The 22,124-nt window shown below is 40.3% G+C and overlaps 2 protein-coding genes across 10 annotated transcripts in view; both read left to right on the top strand.

Annotated features, from left to right (window-relative positions):
• LOC127351120 (zinc finger protein 609) overlaps nucleotides 1-6,611 on the top strand; it is a 71,753-nt gene extending 65,142 nt beyond the window's left edge. Inside the window, exons 6-9 of one of the 3 annotated variants that reach the window (XM_051378359.1) lie at nucleotides 22-388; nucleotides 1,273-1,644; nucleotides 1,898-1,976; nucleotides 2,820-6,611. In XM_051378359.1, the coding sequence (XP_051234319.1) occupies nucleotides 22-388; nucleotides 1,273-1,644; nucleotides 1,898-1,971 (813 nt within the window). In that variant the 3' untranslated portion in view covers nucleotides 1,972-1,976; nucleotides 2,820-6,611. Of the gene's footprint in view, nucleotides 1-18; nucleotides 389-1,272; nucleotides 1,645-1,897; nucleotides 1,977-2,819 lie in introns of all 3 variants that reach the window. The other 2 variants (XM_051378358.1, XM_051378360.1) reach the window with 2 other exon arrangements.
• A 1,164-nt stretch (nucleotides 6,612-7,775) lies between these two features.
• The window catches only part of gramd2aa (GRAM domain containing 2Aa), a 30,840-nt gene continuing 16,491 nt past the window's right edge, over nucleotides 7,776-22,124 (top strand). The window contains exons 1-3 of one of the 7 annotated variants that reach the window (XM_051378384.1): nucleotides 7,972-8,050; nucleotides 14,927-15,044; nucleotides 16,572-16,676. In XM_051378384.1, coding sequence (XP_051234344.1) covers nucleotides 14,995-15,044; nucleotides 16,572-16,676 — 155 coding nt within the window. In that variant the 5' untranslated portion in view covers nucleotides 7,972-8,050; nucleotides 14,927-14,994. Of the gene's footprint in view, nucleotides 8,051-10,501; nucleotides 10,887-14,926; nucleotides 15,045-16,571; nucleotides 16,677-22,124 lie in introns of those variants that run through there. The other 6 variants (XM_051378383.1, XM_051378388.1, XM_051378382.1 and 3 more) reach the window with 6 other exon arrangements.

Genomic DNA, 22,124 nt, shown 5'->3' with positions numbered 1-22,124 from the left:
CCTTTTTCCCGCCTTCAGCAGTATCCCGAGAGCCAGAAGCCCCAAGCAGAAGATGAACACCAGCAACAGCCACCTCGATGGAAAGATGAAAGGGACAGAGAACGGGAGCGCGATCGTAAATTAAAGGATGACAGGCCCAGGCCCAAGGACAGTCAAAGTGGGCCCAAGGAGGACAGCAAAGAGGGTAGTGATCCCAGAATCACTTCTGAGGAACACCGGGCCATGAGCAAAGACTCTCGTTCTAATCCTCACATGCAGTTCTCATCACCACTAGCACAGCACCAAGGCTACATGCCCTATATGCATGGTTACCCCTATGGACAAGGCTATGACCCCAACCACCCTGGATACAGGGGCATGCCCACAGTCATGATGCAGAATTACCCAGGTATGCATGCATGCATTACTTTTTGAAAACATAATGGCTGGAATTTTCTACATAGATTTGAAGCCATTTTTTCGTTGTTTCGCTCGGAATTGCAGTTATTTTTTTTTTTATTTTTTACAAATTGTAAAGCAGCATGAAATAATCATTTGGTGGAGCTTATTGGGGGCAAAACACAGCAAGTTAGATAGGTCAACTCAATCAACCTATCTTCCCAACAGTGGTTCTGAATAGGATTATTATCTGTGGAAATTGCCAGCATGTTTACATTCTCAATATTTTTTTTAGTTTTGCTGAAATATTTTAAGGGTAGGCAAAATTGCAAGCTTTTAGAAATACTACTTAGATTGGTTGAATTGTTTTATATATGCAGCCCAAATATAGTACACATGTTCTAGTACAGTGTACATGTGTAATAAATAAATGGTAGAGTTTTTATCACACTAACACGCCTGATGATTGACCACCAGACATGGGAATTGTCCAGTTGATATCTCACATCAATGTGGCCACAGAGGAGAAAAGCTCTTCTTAAAGCCACTTTGCAAATGAAATGAAAACGCCACATTTTGCTGATGTGGTCAACCACGTTGCAATATTTACAGTGTGTGTTTTCATTTTCAAGAAAAATATGATCCCATATAAAGAAAATATGCTGAGACTATTTAACTCTCAGTACCTGGATAAAGCCCTGTTAGGCAGACAGTGTGACATATTGCCTAGAAGACAACATGGACTGGTTGGTGACCTAAAATCAATAGTGTTGACTATTCTGCTTTATTGATCTAAATGTTAATGAGACTAATCAATCATCAGTTGTCACTTTGGTATAATAAACCTTATTTATTTAACATATTTAAATGGTAAATGTTCTTCATCACTCATAGGTTCGTACCTACCCGGAGGCTATCCATTTTCTCCATATGGCAGTAAAATAGCCGGAGGTGAGGAAGGTTGCGACAAATCTCGCGCTAGCCCTACTGTCACCAAAACAGCAACGGATTCCAAAGCCCTGGATATCCTGCATCAGCACGCCAGCCAATACAAGAGCAAATCCCCGACAGTAGGTGACAAGCCACCCCATGACAGGGAGAGGGAGCAGGACAGAGGAGCCGGTGGAGACAGAGATCGGGAAAGGGAGCGTGAGCGGGAAAGAGAAAGAGACGTGGACCGACCACGATCCTCACCCTCCCAGCGCATGATGCCCTCTCACCACCACCTGGGATACCCCCTGCAATACGACCTGTCATACGCCACAGGTCAGTCAGCCTACTCATCTCTGCTTTGTGACAGCCACTGTACTAAATTCTATACTGTTCTTACATACTTAAGGTCTTATTCATGCAAAGTAGATTAATGCCAGTTACTTAAATTTTTAAATAAAAGGCCCACAGTCCTGAATACTAACTGTAAGTAGATGCAGACTGTTAAATTATGGAAGATCAGCGATCTAAGTTCAGAACCTAAATAGGAAATATCACTGATAGCCATACATTTTCCAACTCGCCATAGGTCTCTCCTCATCAGCTATTGTTGCCAGCCAACAAGCAGCAACCCCCACCCTCTACCCACCACCACGGAGGTGAGAACGGTAAGACCCCCCTTAGTCGGAGAGACACGCAGAAGACTGACAGTGAAACAAAACACAAACCTAATGAGACGCACAGAGCTATGTTTGCAACCCTGACAAATGCACGTGGCAGATGTTGTGTTTTACATAAACAATGCACATAACTCTAGTTAAAAACATTTAGGCGGTAGGTTGGTAAGTACTGGCACAGAGGTAGATTGTTCTGTAAAAAAATATGCCATATGTTTCTTTGTCTCCTGTTTATTTGATTCAAAGAGAAAAGAACACTGTGCTCTTTTCCTTACAAGACTTGAGGTGCAGACTCAGAGGCAGCAACCTGTAAAGAAAACAGATCCCGGCCAAACAAAGCCCTTACTACTGTGCTGCAGTCTAGTGCAATATGCAGTGCAGCATTTAGCCCCTCAGCCCCTCATCCATCCTAAGTAGGTCCTCTGAGGACAAGTGGATCACAGTGTTGATAATGGAGACATGGAATGAGCTCGCCAAGACACTCAGCCAGAGCAGCCTACACTGACATCTAGTGGCAGCTCTTTTAAATTACAAGTAATTTGGAAAGTAAATATTCACTCAGTTGCCAGTTTAAAACTAATGCAGTGTTATACAAAAGCAGTCCTGCCTTCACGAACTAATAATACTATAAATATTGTAAAAACTGGACATTATAACATGAAGGATTTATTGCATTGACTGTTAGACTGCATTCGTATTAGCTAGGTGTACCTAATAAACTGGCCACTGAGTGTAAGCTGCATGTTCAGCAGCACCCTTTTTCTTCTTGTTTCTGTATTTTTATGTAATAAGTGATCTGATAATAAACAAGTATTTCCTTTGTATCTCTCGCAGGGAAACCTGACCGTCACACCTCAACCCTGCAAAGATTCATGTGACTGGCTCACATGAGAAGAAAATCTCCCGGGTGTTACCTTTTAGACATCAGTTGAATGGTGTTTCTATCTATATTTTTAGTTCTTCTGCCCCACGGATAGGCAGATTGTCGACTTTTTTTCCCCCCCCCCCCCCGTCCCCCGTCCCCTCGTAAGTGACCCCAAATTTTCCAGACCTTGGACTGTAACAGGACTGATAGTAACCCAGGTTCAAAGCCATCACTCTGCCTCATCACGCAGAGGAAACACCAACCCGCTGATTATCTAGTCTTTGCACTGTCAACAAATACAATGCAAAAAGAGACAATTGGACTGCCAGAACAGCTTTTTTCTTGTTATTATTATTTTTCTTTTTTCTTTTTTCATTGACTGCATTGTTTTTTGTCACACGCAGAAAGAAATTGGCAGGGGATGTTGGGTGGCTGATGGGGGGGAAAGGGGAGTCAAACTAAATTAAAGACTGAAAAAAAAAAAGTGAATCATATTGAAATGATTTCAACTCTATGTCTTTGGCTTATTGTACGCCGTGAAACAACAGTATATCCTTAACTTGACAAATGTTTGGCTATATTTCGTGGGGAGAGGGAATATGGCAACAGCTGCTTTCTTCAGAGACTTAAGAGCCTGAGACTGAAGTTTTTTAATTTTCCATCGTCATTGTTGATTCCCATCCTCTTTTGAACCCTCAGTTCTTGTTTCAGGGATGATGTCGTCATGTTTTGCGAAGGGACCGCACACACCTCAATGGAGAATAAACACTATTCATGTTTTCTTTTCTCAGAAAATACCGTACTCCATATCATTGTGTTCATCCTTGAATGTGTCTGATGCTGGTATTACTCCTGTTTTTCCCTCACAACGAAAGGGTCACATCTGTCTTTCCACTCTCTCAAACGGTGAAGCCACATTAGCGAGCTATGCGTTCACGGTGGTGGGGGGGGGGGAAGAGCGTCATCAGGCCACTTTGTGGGTGTTTCGGTGTTTTTACTGTAAGATTGTGCTTCGTTCAGCTCGTCAAGTTTGATCGTTTTTCTGTAAACAATGTGAAACTTCACTCAGCTCATGTATTTTTCTGCTGTAATATAGACTTTTAGCCTACTTTTATGTGCATAAATGTTTATATTTATCCCAGCACGCAACTGTTTAAAAACCTTCACTGTTAAATAGCTTTGGCCTTGACAGCGTTTAACGTTATGTGCTCAGATGATTTATGCTGCAGAGTCCCTAAACATCTCACTGTGCTTCTTCTTCTTCGCCCCAGGTTTGGTCATCTTGCTGTAGATTTCTTTTTAATGTGATTTACCTTTAAACGTGGTTCACATCTCCATTCATCCCAGCATGCAGTGTGCAATCAGACTGGTTCCAGACCCCTGAGTGTTTCCAGCGATTCACCAGCAACTCAAACTGACAATTCAGTCAGATTCAGTGAAAACAAAACAGTGAATCAGTTTGAGTTCCAGGCTATTTGTGTCAAAGGTTGAACATTTCTCTCGGTGCTTCGCTTGCTCGTGTGGCTTCACCATAACACACATTCACCTCTCACAGCTGTTCGCATGGTTTTCTTCTTCTTACAAGCAGCAAGCTTTGGATCAGTCCCAGTCTGGGCCAATGAGTCTGATACGTCAGACACCAGGTTACTTTTTTCAGTTGCTGTGAGGTCAACTACTGGCACATTAAACTGCATGAAATGACTCTGAACGTCTTTCAGCTGTTACTGTTACAGATCAAACATGAACCATTCAGATGCAGGTCAATGACGAGGACGAGCCAGTGAAAAACAGTCCCTCCAGGAATTTACTCAAATACAACCAGTCGCCATGAACTCTGGGCAATTTCTGCAATTTCGTCCAACCACCGCAACTTTTCCCCAAATTTGACAAATCGTTGAGTCGCACGTCACCAAACCACTTCCTCGCTTGTAGATGTGGAGATGCAGACCACGCAGACACGTCTCATATTTACGCTCCAAACATTTTATTCTTACTGGAACAAGTTGCCTTTTGATTTTTTAATAAATTTTAATTTAATTTTTTTTTTAATTATACAAAAAAAAGTGCAATTTTCACTTTTCTCCGGCAATTTCATAGCAAACATTTACATAAAAACATCAAATTTTTAAAACCCGCTGTGAAATCTGTCATTTTTAATCCCATTTAAAAAAAAAAAAAAAAAAGGCCTGTGAAATCCTGGAGGGACTGGAAGAGCTTGGAGCAAATGTGGTAAAGTGAGTTAAATGGGACCTTGATCGTGCACATATGTAGGAAGGCTCAAAGGTTCCCAATCTGCTGAAAATAAGAAGGTTGATCGGTGCTTTCCTTCGGATCCCGAACTGGTGGTCCCACTCTGTAAATTCAACTTTAAATCTACACAAAAACACGACTCTCAATGTGTCCTGTTCTACCAGAAGACCCTTCTTGGCTTTAAATCACAGTTCTCTTATACCTCAGGGGTTGTAAGTGAAATTCTATCCACGTCGCATTGATTTCTTCTTCTGTTTATGGGTGTGGAGGAGGAAAAAAAAGCACATTTTCTGCTCTGAGCTGGAAGTGCTGCAGTGGTTCATTCAGAAATGACAAATTGGCTCAGGATAGGGAATTATTAAAGGTTTAATGCCACACTGTGCTGTTGTGGCCTGTGAACAGTCTTTTTACGTTCCTCCGCAGCATTATAATGAGTAGAATATTGACCATGTTGTCATTAAATTTAATTTTTATTGATTTTGGTTTTACAATCACTTTTAATGTTCCCATTGTTGTAGGTTTTTTTTTCTTTCTCATTTGATACTGTATTCGTTAAAGTCCATAAGCCACCGGTTAGTCTCATGTCTGACACCCTCTGACGTTGGATGTTAGCTGTTTGTTGAGAGACTGCTCGCGATTACGAAACCGCAGCTCTTCATTTTGAGGTTCTCGGACATTCCCAGTAAATAAGTTGCCAGTTTCTCGTCCCACAGAAGTTTTGCAGGACGGTATGTCTTTTGACTTCTTGCGCATTTTTTTTTAAAGAAATGGCTGACATGAATACGCTGAATGTGGTGGTGTTTGACTTGTACTTAATCTGTAAGGGTAATCTAGGCAGCTGTGATGTTGTCATTAAAGTCGGTGGGTTTTAGTACCAGCAGACTGCATACAGTACATATAGTTTTATCAGACAATGGTTGTGACAAGTGCATTTGTTCTCTCTCTGAGAGTAGTAATGTTATCTCAGTAGTAAAGCAAAAGCCCAGTGAAAAATCATATATACTAAAGTGTATGAAAAAGCCAGAAAAGTAATGTTTGCTATCAACATATTGGAAAGTGCTTGGCTCTTGTATTTTGCAGGACTGTATTTGTTTCATGGTGAAGAGTATATTTATTGGCCAGCAGTTGTCTCAATTGGTGCCTAGTTGAACATTCTTCTGTGAAAACGCAGAGACACTTGCTCGTTTGTCCTTTCCTGACCCGCCTACTGTCACACAAATCCCCCTCCCCTGTCCCGTCTCCCTTCCCCTCTCCCTCCCCAACCCTCCCCTACCCTACCCTACCCCCACCCCCCAAAAAAAGTACCAGTTCTGGTGCTTGCAAGGATGTTTACAATGTCTTCATTTTCTTTCTGTGTGAGAAAATTCAGAACTCTTCGCCCTCTCCACCTTTTTCCCGCCCTTCAGGAGTTTGTGTAAAGTGTACATTACCATGGTTCTTTTTTATACAATACTCTGTAACTTGCCTTTGTAAATTTGGGCTGGAAAAAAATAAATCTTTTTATGAGACAATCTGTCCTGGGAACTTCAATGGCTTCTACTCCGTCAATGCTGTGGAAATTCAGATAATGATTCTGTTAAATGATCCCTAATGTCAGCTACCATTAAGTATTCCAGTTTGTGTTTATGTGCAGGTGTCATCTTCAGAGTAATATTTGTCCATCTTGACAGGACGGCCCGCTCGGAGGAAGGAAGGATACCTCGAGGACGACTCTCCTCCGCTGACCATCAATAAAAGAGAGTCTCAGTCATCTCGGAACAATAACTCATTTATACGTTTGAGACATTAAACTAATTCATAGGTTTTAAGAGTCCGACATTGGGTTTGATTTAATATTCCTCTCCTGGAGAAGTCGGATGGATGATCTTAGAAATCCACATCAGAATATGTAAACTGCACTGTGACATTTGGCCACAGGAGAGCAGTGTCTCTAAAGAGCCAATGTCAGATTTTAGGGAGATTCACCTGCTGACTGACCTGTTTATAAAGGTTTGACTTGAGTCATTATGTAATCCTGAAATCACACACATTTTCATAATAAACTAATCTCTCAAAGTCCCCTCTCCTCTTTAAAAACAACTGCTTCACTGTGCAGAAAGATGTATGTGCTCACCTTAAAGGGGTCCTGTGCAGGGGCGCTGCCAAGGGGGCCACAGCGGTGCTCATTATGCATAATATCCACCTGAATAATGAGCACTGGATGCAGAATATCCCTCTATCTCATATTATACTGTAGGTGCTATTCATTTGAATTAATAATGTATAGTTTTCATAATAGAAAATAAAGCCAGACGCTTCTGACGTCACACTCCAACCTCCCTCCTCCCACCATCCTCGATCTCATTGAAAAATGATTCTTCGCTGCAGCCTTTAAGCAGCATGTTGGACCAGCTGTTATAGTTCACTCTCACTCCTATCTGTCAGTTAGGATATTTTTAACTGCCCCCTAATGCTCCCGAACTGAGAGTGTACGCTCCGAGCATTAGCATAATGCAACATCAGTGACAGCGAGCGATTACGCCGCGGATGATTTTGTTGAGTGTAAATGTGAAATCTGATTATCCTCTATGCTCTCAGCTCAGAGGAGGGAGGAGGGCCGAGAGAGAGAGAGAGAGAGAGAGAGAGGTTGGCTGGAGGAGAGATTCAGATGGGAAGGAGGGGTTAAGATAGCAATGTGCTGAGCCAATGGCTTTTCCACAGAGCAGCTGGCTGGCATCAGGACAGGACAGGCCGCTCAGAGGAAGGATACCTTGAGGACGGCTCTTCTCCGCTCGCTGTAGAACACCGAGGGTGACTTCCAGGAGGTGTTCATGGGATGCACTATCTACGCAGCCAGCCCTAAGGCCCTGCCCGCCGACGAGGCCCCAGGCCAGGACAGATACTACCAGCTCCCCAACTACCGCCACCCTCATGGTAACTGCAGTCAGAGGATAGCAGCCAGCAGAGCCAGGTCAGTCAGCACCACACAGGAAGTGCACTGAAGGTACCAAACGCTTGTCAGGGTGAATCCAGGTGACAGCAACTGATGCTCAGTTAATGGCCCTTATTGAATCTGAGCCAATCACAGAGGAGGAGATGTTAGAGGGTCAGATGTGTTCAAACTGGGACAAAATGGGTTAAAAGTGTTTTTATGAAGAAAAATAAGACTTAATATGAAAAATAATGCTAAGAATTTAAATTTATTTAAGGATTTAGAGAAAATTTCTTGTGTCCAGTTTGACTTTGGGTACATGCACATGGGAGGAGACAAAACAAACACTTTGAAAAGTAAACGACAAAGTGAATATAGTAAATAGTAAATATGTTTTTAAAGCTTTGTTACACCTGCAGGTTGGACGCAGGTGAGTCGGTCTCGATTGGTTTAAAAAGTTTGCGACTCAAATGCTGTTAAACTTAATATAATCCACCTTTTGCAGCAGCGTTTGGGTTGAGGTCTTTGAGTTTATCCTCTTTTTACAGTATTTTTCCAGCACAATGAACGTACTGAAACTTGTCCCGAGTATAAAAAGCCTCTTTGAAAAGTGCCTCTGTCTTTTTAACCTGAGAGCCTGAACTCAACTTTAACGTGACACACAGCTGATGTTGGAATATTTACTGAATGCTTGAATGTGTGTATGTGTGTTGAATGTAACTGAGTATATTTACTCAAGTGCTGTACTCTATACCTCTACTCCATTACTTCTCAGAGGGACATATTGTACTTTTTACGTCACTACATTTATCTGACAGCTGCAGTTACTTTTACATCTAAAAGTTAAAAGAACATAAAGTGAACCTAGATATTAAGTAGTTAAATATTAGCCCACCTCGACCACATAAATTGAGTTTTTATAGTTTAGTGTTAATACTTTTACTTGAGTAAAACATCTCAATACTTCTTCCATCATTACACACACACACCAGCTTGTTTTTGTCTTTAGTTGGACACAATGTTTCTTCCTTCAACCTTCATTTACTTTATAATATGTAATAAATAATAATGTACCATGTCACACATTACCTTTATAATCACCAAAACCCCCCAAAAATTACATTATTACAGAGGAGAAGATTGTTATTCAATCATTTCATCAATCAATATATTGATTTTTAGACTAATGCTCTCGATACTATTCATGAATATTAACTTACTACTTTTCTACGTTGACATTTTTTAGTCTGTACGTAGAATTATCACAGTGTACCACAGTGTAAAAATACACTGTTACAAGTCCTGTATTTAAAATACAGCATCTATTAGCATAAACAAATATAGTTAAAGTACCAAAAGTAAATGTACTCATTATACAGAATTACCCATCAGAATAATATACATACCAAACAGTATATATGGTTAATAATTAATGATGCATTTATGTGTAAGAGTCACTGATGTTGTAGGTGATAAAGGCGGGGCTAATTTAATTTACTTTATATACTGATAGTAACTAAATCCATAATAATATACTATAATGTATAAGTTGACTATATTTTATATTGATTATCAAATAAATGCACACTGGAGAACAACAGTGGCTTCTGAAATGTATCGCAGAAGAAGTATAAAGTAGCATAAAGTAAAGTAACTGAAAATACTTGAGTAAATGTACTTAGTTACATTCCACCACAGTCAGTACTATACTAACAGCTCGATACAGCGACTGCGATGTGATTCACGATTAATGGGAACAGTAATGTTTGCATCACGAGTTTAAGCTTTAAAGGAGAAAAACTGTTAAAATTGTGACGATGTGACTTTTGTTGTGTTGGCCGGAGAATCTCTGAGGCACTACAGCACTTCATTAATTATTATTATTATTATTATTATTATTAATTATACTAATTAATGCTGAAAATTGCAGCTTTTTCTCGATTTGGATATTGAACTCTTAATAATAATAATAATAATAATAAATAATAACAATTGTGCAGCCCTTGTCAATACCTTTATAAACTAATCAGTTATTAACATCATAACAAACACTGAGACTGAGACAATAATACGTTTATTATTATAAACTTAAAGACAAATCCCTGATTTTATATGTATATAACCTGTTAAACAATAGGAGTGTAAGAAAGTATTTTAAAATATTGGATCGCAATATTTTGTCTAATGATATATTGATAATCAATAACAGCAGTGTCATTATGTAAACTGGGCCTGTGATAAATGAAAATGTTTGTTTTATTAATCAGATTTTTCCCCAAAAAATTTGATTTATAATAAGAAAAATTGCAATATATTGCCACATACAGAATCGTGATATATCGTAATATATTGAACCGTAACACCTGTATCGCATCGCCATATTCTTACCAATAAAAAACCTTAAATAAATAATATAATAAAATGTATAAAAACCCCTAATGGGTTCCCTACTGCGGGTATTAAACACCACCAGACACCCTCGCAGTCACTACCAGTCAATCCTGCTGATGTAATGATTAATGAGCCAGTCGTTAAGTTATTCTGGGAGTCTGTGGGAAGAGAATAGCCGCAGTTTAATCCCCCTGGCAGTGCGCACACAGCCCACACTGACGGCGCAATAGGTAAGCTCAACCCACCGCGCACAGGACGCACTTCTGAGGAGGTTCCCGCTCCGTCAACACGGCTCTCCGCTCCACATTGAATCACCTAAAGTGCCCCAAACTTGCAGCTTTTTAATGTCAGTTTTATTTTTTTTCATTCTTTAATAATATGAAAATGATCTGACTGAGGAAATGCCGCGCACACCGGAGGAGTTTCGCGGGGATACACGGCGACAACACGGAGGAAAAAGTCGCGGCTGCTCGTAGAGCTACAGGTAGGAGTACTGACGTCAAGGTAGAGGCAGGAAGAGCGGGCGCTACCGGGGAGGATTTCAAAATAAAAGCAGATATTTGTAAAAAAAATCTGGGCATCAGTGGACATAAAAGAAGCTTATGTATGGAAAAATATTATCAGTGGGGTAGTGATGTCTAGTAGTATGTGTAAATCAAATATGAGTATGATTTTAGTTCATATTGAAATTTGACACAGAAAGTGCCATAGATGTGTGTTGGTAGCACATTGATTAGAGTTGAGTCCGGATTTCTCCAGTTACCAATTTCTGTTAAGATATTAAACTTAAAACTTGTGTGCATTATGTCGTGTTGCATTGAGAAATCTATTATAGTTTAAAAATGAATAATGTACCGCTTTTATTTTGAAGAATGTGAACCTTGCGTCTGTTTGAGAAACTGGACGCTTGTTTCTGCTTTTGATAGTAAAAGACAGGGTTCATTAATAGAAACTGTTTTCAAAGTCATATTGAAAGTAGTTCTTTAAAGAGGAAAAGTGGTGACTTTTACCCAAACATTTTTTATGAAGCCTGACATTACTCAAACCTTCCCAATAGAATAAATAATGGATAAATGACTTTGTTTGGTGTCTTAATGAGACAACACAATCACTTTAGTGTTTATTATGTATTTATTCCCCTTTGAACTCCATTAAATCTCCCTTTTGGGTTTCACACTGAACAGTAATTATTGTGCTCCAAATAGTTTTCAGTAAGAAGAACATTGGGAGCCTTGTAACGGCTTAAAGACACACTTGGGTCATCAAAGGCTGTTTTGAGGTGCTTGCACAATGAAGAGGTTATTTCAGGAGGTCTCAAGCAGTGCAGAGTGCAGAGTCCAAAGGCTGTGCTTCTGTCTCAGTTTCATTGACTGTCTGCGTCTGTGAAATCCAGGAGGACCAAATAAAGTACAACAACAAGGAAAAAGATCCAAGGACAATCGGCATTATGTGGAAAATCATAATGATGCCAAGTGATGTACCAAAGCTCGGAAAATGAACTGTCTTAGGCCTTATCTTTTCCTTTATTTTGGGTTTCAGTACACTTGTTTTTCAGAGTTTCAACCCACACACGAGAGAGATTCTCCCATAATGATCGAAACAACTACAAACCCACTGTGAACAAAGCGTTGTGCCTGCTGTCTGCTGTAAAGGTGTTCACTTGACAATCCAATACAGAAAAGTTCAGCATTAATTAGAGTTTCTTTTAGCTCATTTACCGCAGCACTTGGCACATTTTTTGGAAAAGCCAGTGGCCTTGTCTGAGTTACTGAAAGCTCAGGTGTGGTAATATGAGTGGATACTCTATTAAACTGTCAAAAGAGCTCCTGTGACCACAGAGGAACAAATAGGCAGAGTGTGTTTTAAGTGCTTTTACTTAATGCGTACAGGAAGTGGGAGGGTGGCAGCGCACTATATCCAACAGCTTAAAAATAGACAGTAAAAGAGAGATTTAAAAGTGATATGCATCGAACAACAACAACAACAACAACACTGAGCTACGGGACGACCGGAGGGAGAGACAGTGCAGTAACTCTTCAGCAACAATCCCAATGGCTAGCAACCTTAACAAGATTACAGTTTATTGGATTGGAGGACGTCTTGTGACAGAGTGTGTCTGCTGAGACGAAAGAAGGACACGGAGGAGGAGAAGCATGTAGAAAGTTTGACCAGAGCAGCAAGGGAGGCCTGGAAGTGCAATGAAGACGTTTACTGACCTCTGCGCTCTAATGTAAAGTCATTGTTTTACTTGTTGCTTTTGGAGAAGTATCACAGTGCTACCACGCTGGGTCATATGTATTGTTAAGGGAAAAATGCAGTGTTGCTGTAAGAGTCGGCGTGTTTAGACCGTTAGATGAGTTACTGCTGAAACAAGAGTAAAGCTTTGGCCATTATACCACTGCAGCTACCCACCCAAAGTGTTTCCACTCCACTTCTCCTGCTTCACTAACTCCCTGTTGCATCCAGTTAGGGTTAGAGACTCTGGTGTTATTCTACAGGGTAGTCCTTTATATAAACCCTTACACAAACATCAGGCAGAGCAGGGTAACTGCCCCAGAGTACCAGAACACCAAGAGCCTTTAACTCCTCATATAGTTTGCTGCAGTTTGTGGTGATTTCATCAACAGTGACTGTGTAGGAATACGGGAATATCCTGCCTCTAAGAGGAGCTCAGCAGACCTTGTTGACTATATCAGGAACAAGGTACACACTGAGTGGACTGGGAGGTTTAAAGGTTGCATATATGAGATATAAAACATTAATATACCAGTAATTAGAGTAATGATGTCCCACTCCCACTGTCTGTGTTGCTATCCCAGCCTGTCTGTGCTTTGTTTACATACCTGGTCTGGCCGTGCATGTACAGTACAGTTAGTGTATTTGAGTCCCGCCGTGTTAGGAAACCGTGGTTTCTCTCATCTCTCCGTTGGGGAATTAAGGATTTATTCTGACCAAACCAGAGCTGGTGATTGTTGGAACACGTAGGAAGACTTACAAAGTTTCATTTAGTTTCTGTTGAGTTTGAATGAAGCTACAATGTTATGATAATATGTGAGGTAAAATTACCGTTTTTGTCTATGGAGTCTGGTGTCGAGTAATAGTGTCTATTTCTGTAGTGTTCCTTTCTATAATGTCAGACTGAATAACAATCTGAGCCTGTCGGTGGACAAATTTGTTCCCAGGGATTATTTTACCGCCACAATGGCAGCCCTACTCTTCTGCTCTTCTGCCGCAGGATTAAACCCACTTTTTCAGATTACACAGAAAGTCTGGTATATTCTGTCCCCTTCGTGGTCCACTCACCAGCAGGAACAATAAAACTTAACTGAGGCAACATTTATTGTTTTATTTTCAATCATTTGTTTAGTTCAAATCCCTGCAAACCTGCACAGGCTAAATAAGATCAAAGATTTCAACTTCTTTATGGCAAAAAACAGTTTTTCTCACAGTCATATAATGAGAATGTTTATCACAGGGTTGTTAGTGTCAGTGACTCTGTGATTAGGGCCAGGATGTGTTTCATAAGGTTTTTTTTAGACTGCAAGCAAACATATTGTGAATGGGGTAACCAGAGAACCATCCAAAGTCTATTCCCCAAGCCTGTTGGACAAGGACACACAGTGGTGTCAAAAAATTCCCAGCTGTCAGTTAAAGGGTCATAAACAGTTTGTTTCCTCTACGTAAAATAAAGATATGGTGAGAAACTGTCCACTATCTCATGCAACCGTTTACATCTCTGCAAGCTCAAATGAAAGTGAACTAATAGCTGTTTGAAATGTGGGAGATTAATCTCAAAATTCATTGTGTGTTTTTGAAAATGGTCAACAGTTATGTAAATAAATATATGACTTGCAGTTTTTGTGGTTTGCATGGTCTAAAACTTCCCAACAAGGACTTCGGTAAAAATGCTTTGAGGCTTTTTTCTTATTGTTAAGGATGTTTTAATTTCCAGTAGTTGACAAATGTGTAAGGATGCGTCGTAAGTTTTTATTTTGCTGGGCACAACTACAGGCACCCTTTGAACATTGTTTTTAAGTGAACTGCAGGAGCACCACAAGGCTCCATTGTGCCCTCGGGCACACACCTGGGTTCAGATACCTCTCTTAAAACCTTTAACCTCAGGCTTAAGGTGAAACTACAAACCCTTTCCTTATCTATTACGCCTCCCATTCAACCCTCTGATCACAGATAACCAGTCAGATGTAAAACCTCTAGAACCAGGAAGCCTCTGTTGTTTGAACAGGTCAGCGGCTGACGTGTAGCTTCTGGCCAATTAGAGATAATACATTGGAAAGCTGCATGAGGGAGCCTATTTCCATCAGCACCTGTAATTATACCAGGGCAGGTGGTAACGACTTCCCCCTCTCCCAGAGGAAAATATGGCACAGGGCAGGTGGGTGTTTGTGTGCGTTTGTGAGAAAGAAAGAGAGAGATTTGATGTGCAGATGAGAGGGAGAAACATAAAAGAAGCTTTTCAGTGCTTGTGTTGTTTAAAGGATAACACCAGCTTTTCTTTCTTCTTAGTTATCTTCTAGATCAGTGATTCCCAACCAGGGGGTGCGTGTACCCCAGGGGATACCTCTGCAGTTGCCATGGAGCACCTGGAAGACTGTGGATCTGAAGACTCAGATCATTTTAAAAAGTAAATTCAGATTTGATTAAAAAAATAGATCCAGATATTTGTGTTAAGGAAGAAAATAAACAACAGAATGGGATTGTTCACAATAACAAGTAAGCTACCGGCTGTGTAGGCTCACTGCACAGTACATACACCAACCTGTGACACATTAATTAAGAACGTATTGAAACAATTAACTAATGGAAAATAAAGTTAAAATAGTGGATAAACAGCTTATCAGTAATGGATAAATGGTTGTAATAATACAATACAAGCTATAAGAAGTTAAAAGTAATGGATAAACAGTTAGTTATAAGTAGGCCATAATGGTTATATAGTGTATCATTATATAGTTTGCTAATATACAGTTAAAAGTAATGGATAAACAGTTGCCATAGTTACAGTAAGGAACAAGGGATGCACCAGTGGGCTAAACATCGTTATCAGCCGATATTCACCTTGTTTACTGACATCGGCCTATTGCCACATAAGACTGGCAATAGGCCGATGTCAGACACAACTCAGATACTCAAATACCAAACAGTGAGCGGCTATTCAGCTCTGCGTCTACATCTTGGGTTAGAAGAGAAATAGACCCCAGATCCCTGGTACAAAAGGGCAAGTAAATAACCAAAAGTAGTAGTAACAGTAATGGATATACTATTGAAATAGTTGAAATAGTTAGTTAAAGTTAGTTTAATGTATTAAAGGATGACAGGTAAAATAGATAAAAGTAATTCACATCTTAAACTTAAACATTGGCAGTTCAAATGTTAATTTATCCCGAGGGAAATTCAAGAAATATCTGGATCACTCATCTATTTTTCTGTTGCTTTTGTGGTCTCATTGTAGATGGAGGTTGCAAGGCTTGTTTTCCCTCCCACAGGAAGCCATTTGCTGCCATCCATTTCAAACTGTATGCAAAACAACTCCAACGAGCCCTTAAAATGACCTGAGCCACAATAATCCATCACAGTAAACGTTTCTCAAGCGTAATATTATATTATATGATATAGTACCAATATCAGCCTGTGTATCATGCTTCGCTGTACTTGTACGTGCAGGAAGAAATCTTTGTTTGAAAATATCCCACATTACACAAGTTATACGGTCATATCTTTGGTTTCTGCTTCTTTTGGTATCCGGGACAGTGAATTACAAGTATATTTTAGAAAATGTTTGAGTCAGCTCACAGCAGCACACCAGGTCAGCCATCTGCACAACCTCTGAGGTGCTCTATTTCTTTGTAGACATCTGGGTGAGAGCAGACACCGACCGCATTACACAAGCACAAGGAACACAGCTTTTTTGTTTTTGCTGAGTAGAGATTTTTAATGTAGTGTACACCAGCAGAATCAGACTTTGAATGTTGCATCACCACTGTGTTGATTCTGAAGACAGAGTCCACTTGTTTGCCCCCATAAACTTTTAGAGAAAGAGCTCTCTTTGAGGCCAAACCTGAACACAAAAACAAACATCGTTTGCATGTGCATGAACGTCCAGCGGTGAGGTGCCTGCTGTTAACATAGAGCTGTGTGTTTGTGTGTTTAGGGCCAGGAGCATGACTGAGCAGCAGGAGCACAGTGAAGAAACAGGCCTGCTCTCAACACAGGACCTGGAACCCTCCAAGGACGATGACACGCACGGCCACTTCAGGCAAATCTCGCACACTCAAACACACACTGTTCTCTGCAGCACTTGCTGTCTTTCCATGCTCCTTCCCCCCCACACACACCATCTGTATCCTGTGCATGGTCATGGGTTACAGCCCTGGGAGATTTATTTTCTCAGCACTTATTTTTTTTAATGCTTTTATTTCAGCTGTATTTGATGTCAAACAATGGTCAAACATGCACACAAAGAGGCCGCTAACAAAGTTTTCCAAAGGACGACCCAAAGGCCTGGAGAGAACATATGTGCTTGGAAAGTTTTAATGGCTGTAGTTAAACTTTTAAATGATAATATTTTTTTGTTAAAGTATTCATATGCATACTATATGTGTGTCTGCAGCCTGTGTGTGTGTGTTGTGTGTGTGTGTGTGTGTGTGTGTGTGTGTGTGTGTGTGTGTGTGTGTTATATAAGAAGGATTCGAGGCAGGAGCAGTGTAATCCTGGGGAATCTGTTCTGGGATGGGATTTAGCACTGAAGCATGGTGTGTGTTATTAGACTCCGTGAATGGGAGGGACTTTATGCACATGTCCGTCACTCAGCACTCCGTAAGCAATGTGTGCATCTTTTATCCCCTCCCAGTGCCTCACCTCGACACTCCTCTGTTTGTGCAGGTAAATATTTGTTTACATAAGTATTCAAAGCTGCCTCCATTGATTTATGGTCACTATCAACATCAAAATAAACTGTCACAACCACCACATTTCACTGGCTTATAAAGTCGTTATGATTGATGACTAGTTACACATCTGGGACACACAAAGCGACGCTAATTGTGAATTATGTCTCTGGCCAAGTGATTGTCTATCACTCTCTTTGCAGCTCTATTTTGGTCACCAACAACTTATATTTAGCATCTAGCTCTTGAGCTGCTAGACTGTTTACCAGCTCGTTGCCAACTGTGTCTGTCTGCCATTTTGTGCCAGACAGGTAGTTTACAGCTGGTTTATCAGATTGAGTGGACTAGAAGTGGCGGGCTATAGATGTAAATAAGAGGGGCGAGCACTGGAGCGTAAATACAAATGTGCTATAAAACCCAAACTATTAGCTAAAAGAGGATAAAAGGGTACAAAATAAAATTCAGACAAGTGATCCCTGTCACATTGTGGGTTTATAGTTCGCATCTCACAAACACAATACTTTTTTTGTATTAATTAATCCGTCTAACAGAGTATTCATGGCAGTGCTGTAATCAAGACCACCTTTGTTGAGTCCAAGACCAGGACTAGTTGAGTCAAGACCGAGTTGGAACAGGTTTGAGTCCAAGTCCGAGATCTAGTCCAAATAAGAGAGAGAGAGTCCACCACGGTTACCAGGCAGCCAATGTCAATGCCAGTTCTAGATGGATTCTGAATTAAACTAATAACGGTTTTCTGAACAAGCGCACTTCATCAATGTTTGGGTTTTTCTGAAGGAGGAAAAAAATACATTGCTGGACTCGGTCAAGAAAAAACTAGTATATATTTTGGTGAGACCAAAGAGCAAGTCTGAGACGAGTCAGAGTGCAAATACATCGAGTACTACAGCACTGATTTTAGAGCATTGCTGTTCATTATTCCAGTTTAGTGTTTGCAGGATATTTGTCGTCTTTCTAAAGTTGAAAAGGAAAAGAAATTGTTGCATATTTAAGTTTTTCCCAGTGATTTTATGTGAAATAAGTAAAAACACAGTTTCCTTAAAAATGTGGCCTTTTCTTGTTCTATCTTCTAAACAGTAGAAATGAACACAGCCATATATCTGCCAGCTCCCTTTACACAGGTCATGCAATGTAATGCAAATGTCCTGCAGCCACACTTGGGTTATAGTATACATATAGTAGGAATTACATTGTTGGCCCAAAGCAGTACAAGGTTTCATAATTTGTTTGCACTCATGGTTTAAGGTATCACCAGTAAGTAAATGATCACATGGAAGTTGCTACTGAACTTTCACGAACACAGTGTCCTAATATTTGACCCTAAAGTTCTCGGATAATGCTTTAAAAGCGTAAATGATTTCCTCATATGCAAGAACAAAATACAGCTCTGGTAACCTTTTGTGGTCTTAAACAAGGCTGATATGAAGCTACAGGTGCTCACTCACTGCAGTGTGTCTGTTGGCAGTACAATCAAAATATCAACTGACCATGTGGGTGATAAAAGAAGGACTTTTGATTTTGAACTCATTCCTCATGGACACTTTGAAGTCTCATAGCGACTCTATCAACTCTCGCTCCCAATTTATTCTCCTCCAGCTAAATTATTGACTGGGAGTCCTCTTCTACACTGGCCACCGATGGGAGGTGTTCGCTTTCTAATTTAAGATTCAATTTAGGATTCTTTGAGGTTGTAATTAGTTTCACTTTTCAGCCTCACAGCCAAGGGCACTGAGATACAGTGACGAGGACGCATGCGCGTGCACACACACACACACACACCACACACACACACACACACACACACACACATTCACAGCAGTTAACATTTTACTTTGCTCACAGGGGTTTAAGCTGATACACAGGTTTTAGTTTCATTTCCAAACCACAGCTTCTGAAATGTAAAGATCATAGACAGCTGTTCTTGCTCTGTGAGGGTTTTTGAGTTATTATACCTCATGTGCAGTTTCACTACCGTGTACACAGTGTGATCCCCAGTCCACTGAGCCTCCTGGTACCTGGAAAACCAACTTATGTTGCTGCTGTGTGAAATTCTACAAGCTTACCTTTTTTTATGTTTTTACTTTAGCTGGAAAATTCAGTGCTTCAATTCAAACCCTCTGAATCATGTCCAAAATAAACCTAAAGACACATTTTTATTGAAAGTTGTTGTATTTTCCACAACTGTCCATCATTTCCCCCCCATGCGACATCCAAGCATGACCTTGTTTTATACCCTTTTGTAAAAAAAAAAAAAAAAAAAAGCTTTACCTTGACGCACCGCCTTCATAGCTCTCTTAACATCTTGATGGGAATTGCCTGTAGCGGGTTTTCTTCTTACACTCACCTTGATGTACCAGCAGTATTGATTAAGACCTGGATCTCGTGTAAAAGAGAGAGACAGATGGAGAGCGAGAGCGAGGACTAGAGAGCCCCGGTTGGTCCCCACAGAGCTGCCTGTGTTTTTAATAATCACTCTCTTCTCTCCACCTGGGAGTGCGAGAGCCACTGTGGGTCCTATTTATAGGCAGCAACCAGCAGGCAGAGCGGCACACATGCACTATTGTTCATAACATGGTCACAAGATAATGGGTTGTCTTTTCTAGGCGGGTGAGTTTAATGAGGAAAGTGATGAATTTGCACATCTAGGACTAGAACATTTTTTTTTACATTGCATAATTAAATGTTGGAAAGGTTAAACAGAGGGTATCAATGACCTGATTTCTGCTGTAATTTAGTTTGGTTGTGGATCAATTATTAAATATAACACATTTTTGGGAATTCTGACCTTTAAAAGTGTATATTTCTTACATATTTTAGACACTATTTTACTTATTTAATGCATAGGAGTAAGAACATAACCCATAATATGATGTAAAATAAGTAACAATAGAGAAATTCAATTGTTACAGCAGAAAAGAGATTATTTTTCAAGTTTTGGAGACTTTGGACGGGTGCAGGTTTGGGTTTTGGGTTTTACTTAGTGCTGTCTTTGAAGATAAATATGTGATGTAAAGGGAGGGATGTATCACTTTAAGTGAGGCTGTAAGGCGTCCAGCAGATCCAGCAGGAGAGCTGGGTGCGCTGCCACAGCTGTACTGCTCCGCTGTAAACAACAGCCTCATCCTGCTCTTACACAAGCACACACATCACACACACACACACACACACACACACACACACACACACACACACACACACACACACACACACACACACACACACACACACACACAGCAGGCGGCCATAGCATCTGTCAACCTCCTCTCCTCCTCTCTGACTCTTTAACCCTGATTTTCCAGCCTTGTGCATCTCACTTTGGCCCTGTTTACACCTGGTATTAATAATAATAATGTGATCTGATCACCCTGATTCTCTAAATGAAGGAAGTTGGTGGAATAACAATACAGACAAAGATTAATGACCTAATGCTCGAAGACATATAGACTCATATTACACCCAGGCACAATGAAGCCTCCAGTTTAGAGCAGTGCTGTGCACACGTAGTGCGGTGGACACAATAACAGCAACGCCTGTACAAGATATAACAGTCCAATACATCAGCCGGGGAAGAATTTCTCCGTTGCGAAGGGGATAATGTCCGCTGCTGTTATTATGTAAACCAGCTCTGTGTTGAGCTTAAAAGTTCACTCTTGACCTTGGAAAAGGTGTTTTTTTTTTGTTTTTTTTACAAAACAATCCCAGCTCAAGGCCCACATGCTCAGGGGCGGATCATAGAGGGATATTCATGGGGTGGCGTGGAGACTTTAAACCACCAGTGTGTAGGATTTAGCGACTCCCTGGCTTCACCCTTTCCTTTCTAAGGTTTGTCTATTCTGGGCTACTGTAGAGACATGGCAGCCTCCAAGGAGGGTGACCTGTGGCGTCTGTAGATAAAAACAGCTCATTCTAAGGTAACGAAAACACAACAACACCTATATTCAGGTGATTATACACTAATGAAAACGTACCTATCAATATTATATTCTATTTCTGCCAATAGATCCACACACTGCACCTTTAAATAATTTTTTTTTTAACATGTTAGAATTCATCTAAATTAATGTGATGAATCTGACAGCATTTGACACCAAACCTGGGGGCGACCAGCCACCTCTGCACATGCTATTTTTTCCAGGAGCTTTCCACCGTATCCCACCGTCTTCATCAGTGGATTGGAGTTTGCTCAGTTGTCATGGAGACGACAGCATAGCAGCTAATTATCCCGTCCTCTCCACACGCTGCTCACCGCTTCGGTCTTTTTCCAGCATGATTTTGTTAGCATCTCTTAATATATCTCGTATTCTGTCTCACAACTGCTGCAGACACCCTCATCTTACTGCTTTTTACTCACTGTTCTTCCTCTTTTTATTTAGAGGTTAACTTAGAAACCCGCTACGCTGTAACACACACGTTTGTACATAATGCTCTTATCTGATATTACTGTAGGCCATCTTTCACTAGTTCTGTTGCATGTGAAAAGACAGTAAACAAAACAAATAAAGGGATATTAATTGATAATAAGTTAATAATAAAAAGTAAAAATATGAAAATATAATAGATTTGTTTATTATTCCCTCATATGGTTTATATTGTATTGTATAGATGATGAGTTTCCACTCCAAAATAATATAATTTCTAATGAAGACTAAGTTGATTTTCCACTCTTGACAACATGTTTAGTAAAATACTTTATGTGTTAGTTTTTACATTCTCAGATTTAAGCTTACATTGGTCGTTTTGCTGTGCGCTCAGACATGGACATCAGCATTTCCCCCTGACATAATTATCTTGGTGTCATC

Source organism: Dicentrarchus labrax, unplaced genomic scaffold, assembly GCF_905237075.1.
Source record: "Dicentrarchus labrax unplaced genomic scaffold, dlabrax2021, whole genome shotgun sequence".
In the NCBI taxonomy this organism is placed as follows: domain Eukaryota; kingdom Metazoa; phylum Chordata; class Actinopteri; family Moronidae; genus Dicentrarchus; species Dicentrarchus labrax.
The sequence above is the reverse complement of the archived record's forward strand: the minus strand, read 5'-3'. Positions and strand labels throughout refer to the sequence as shown.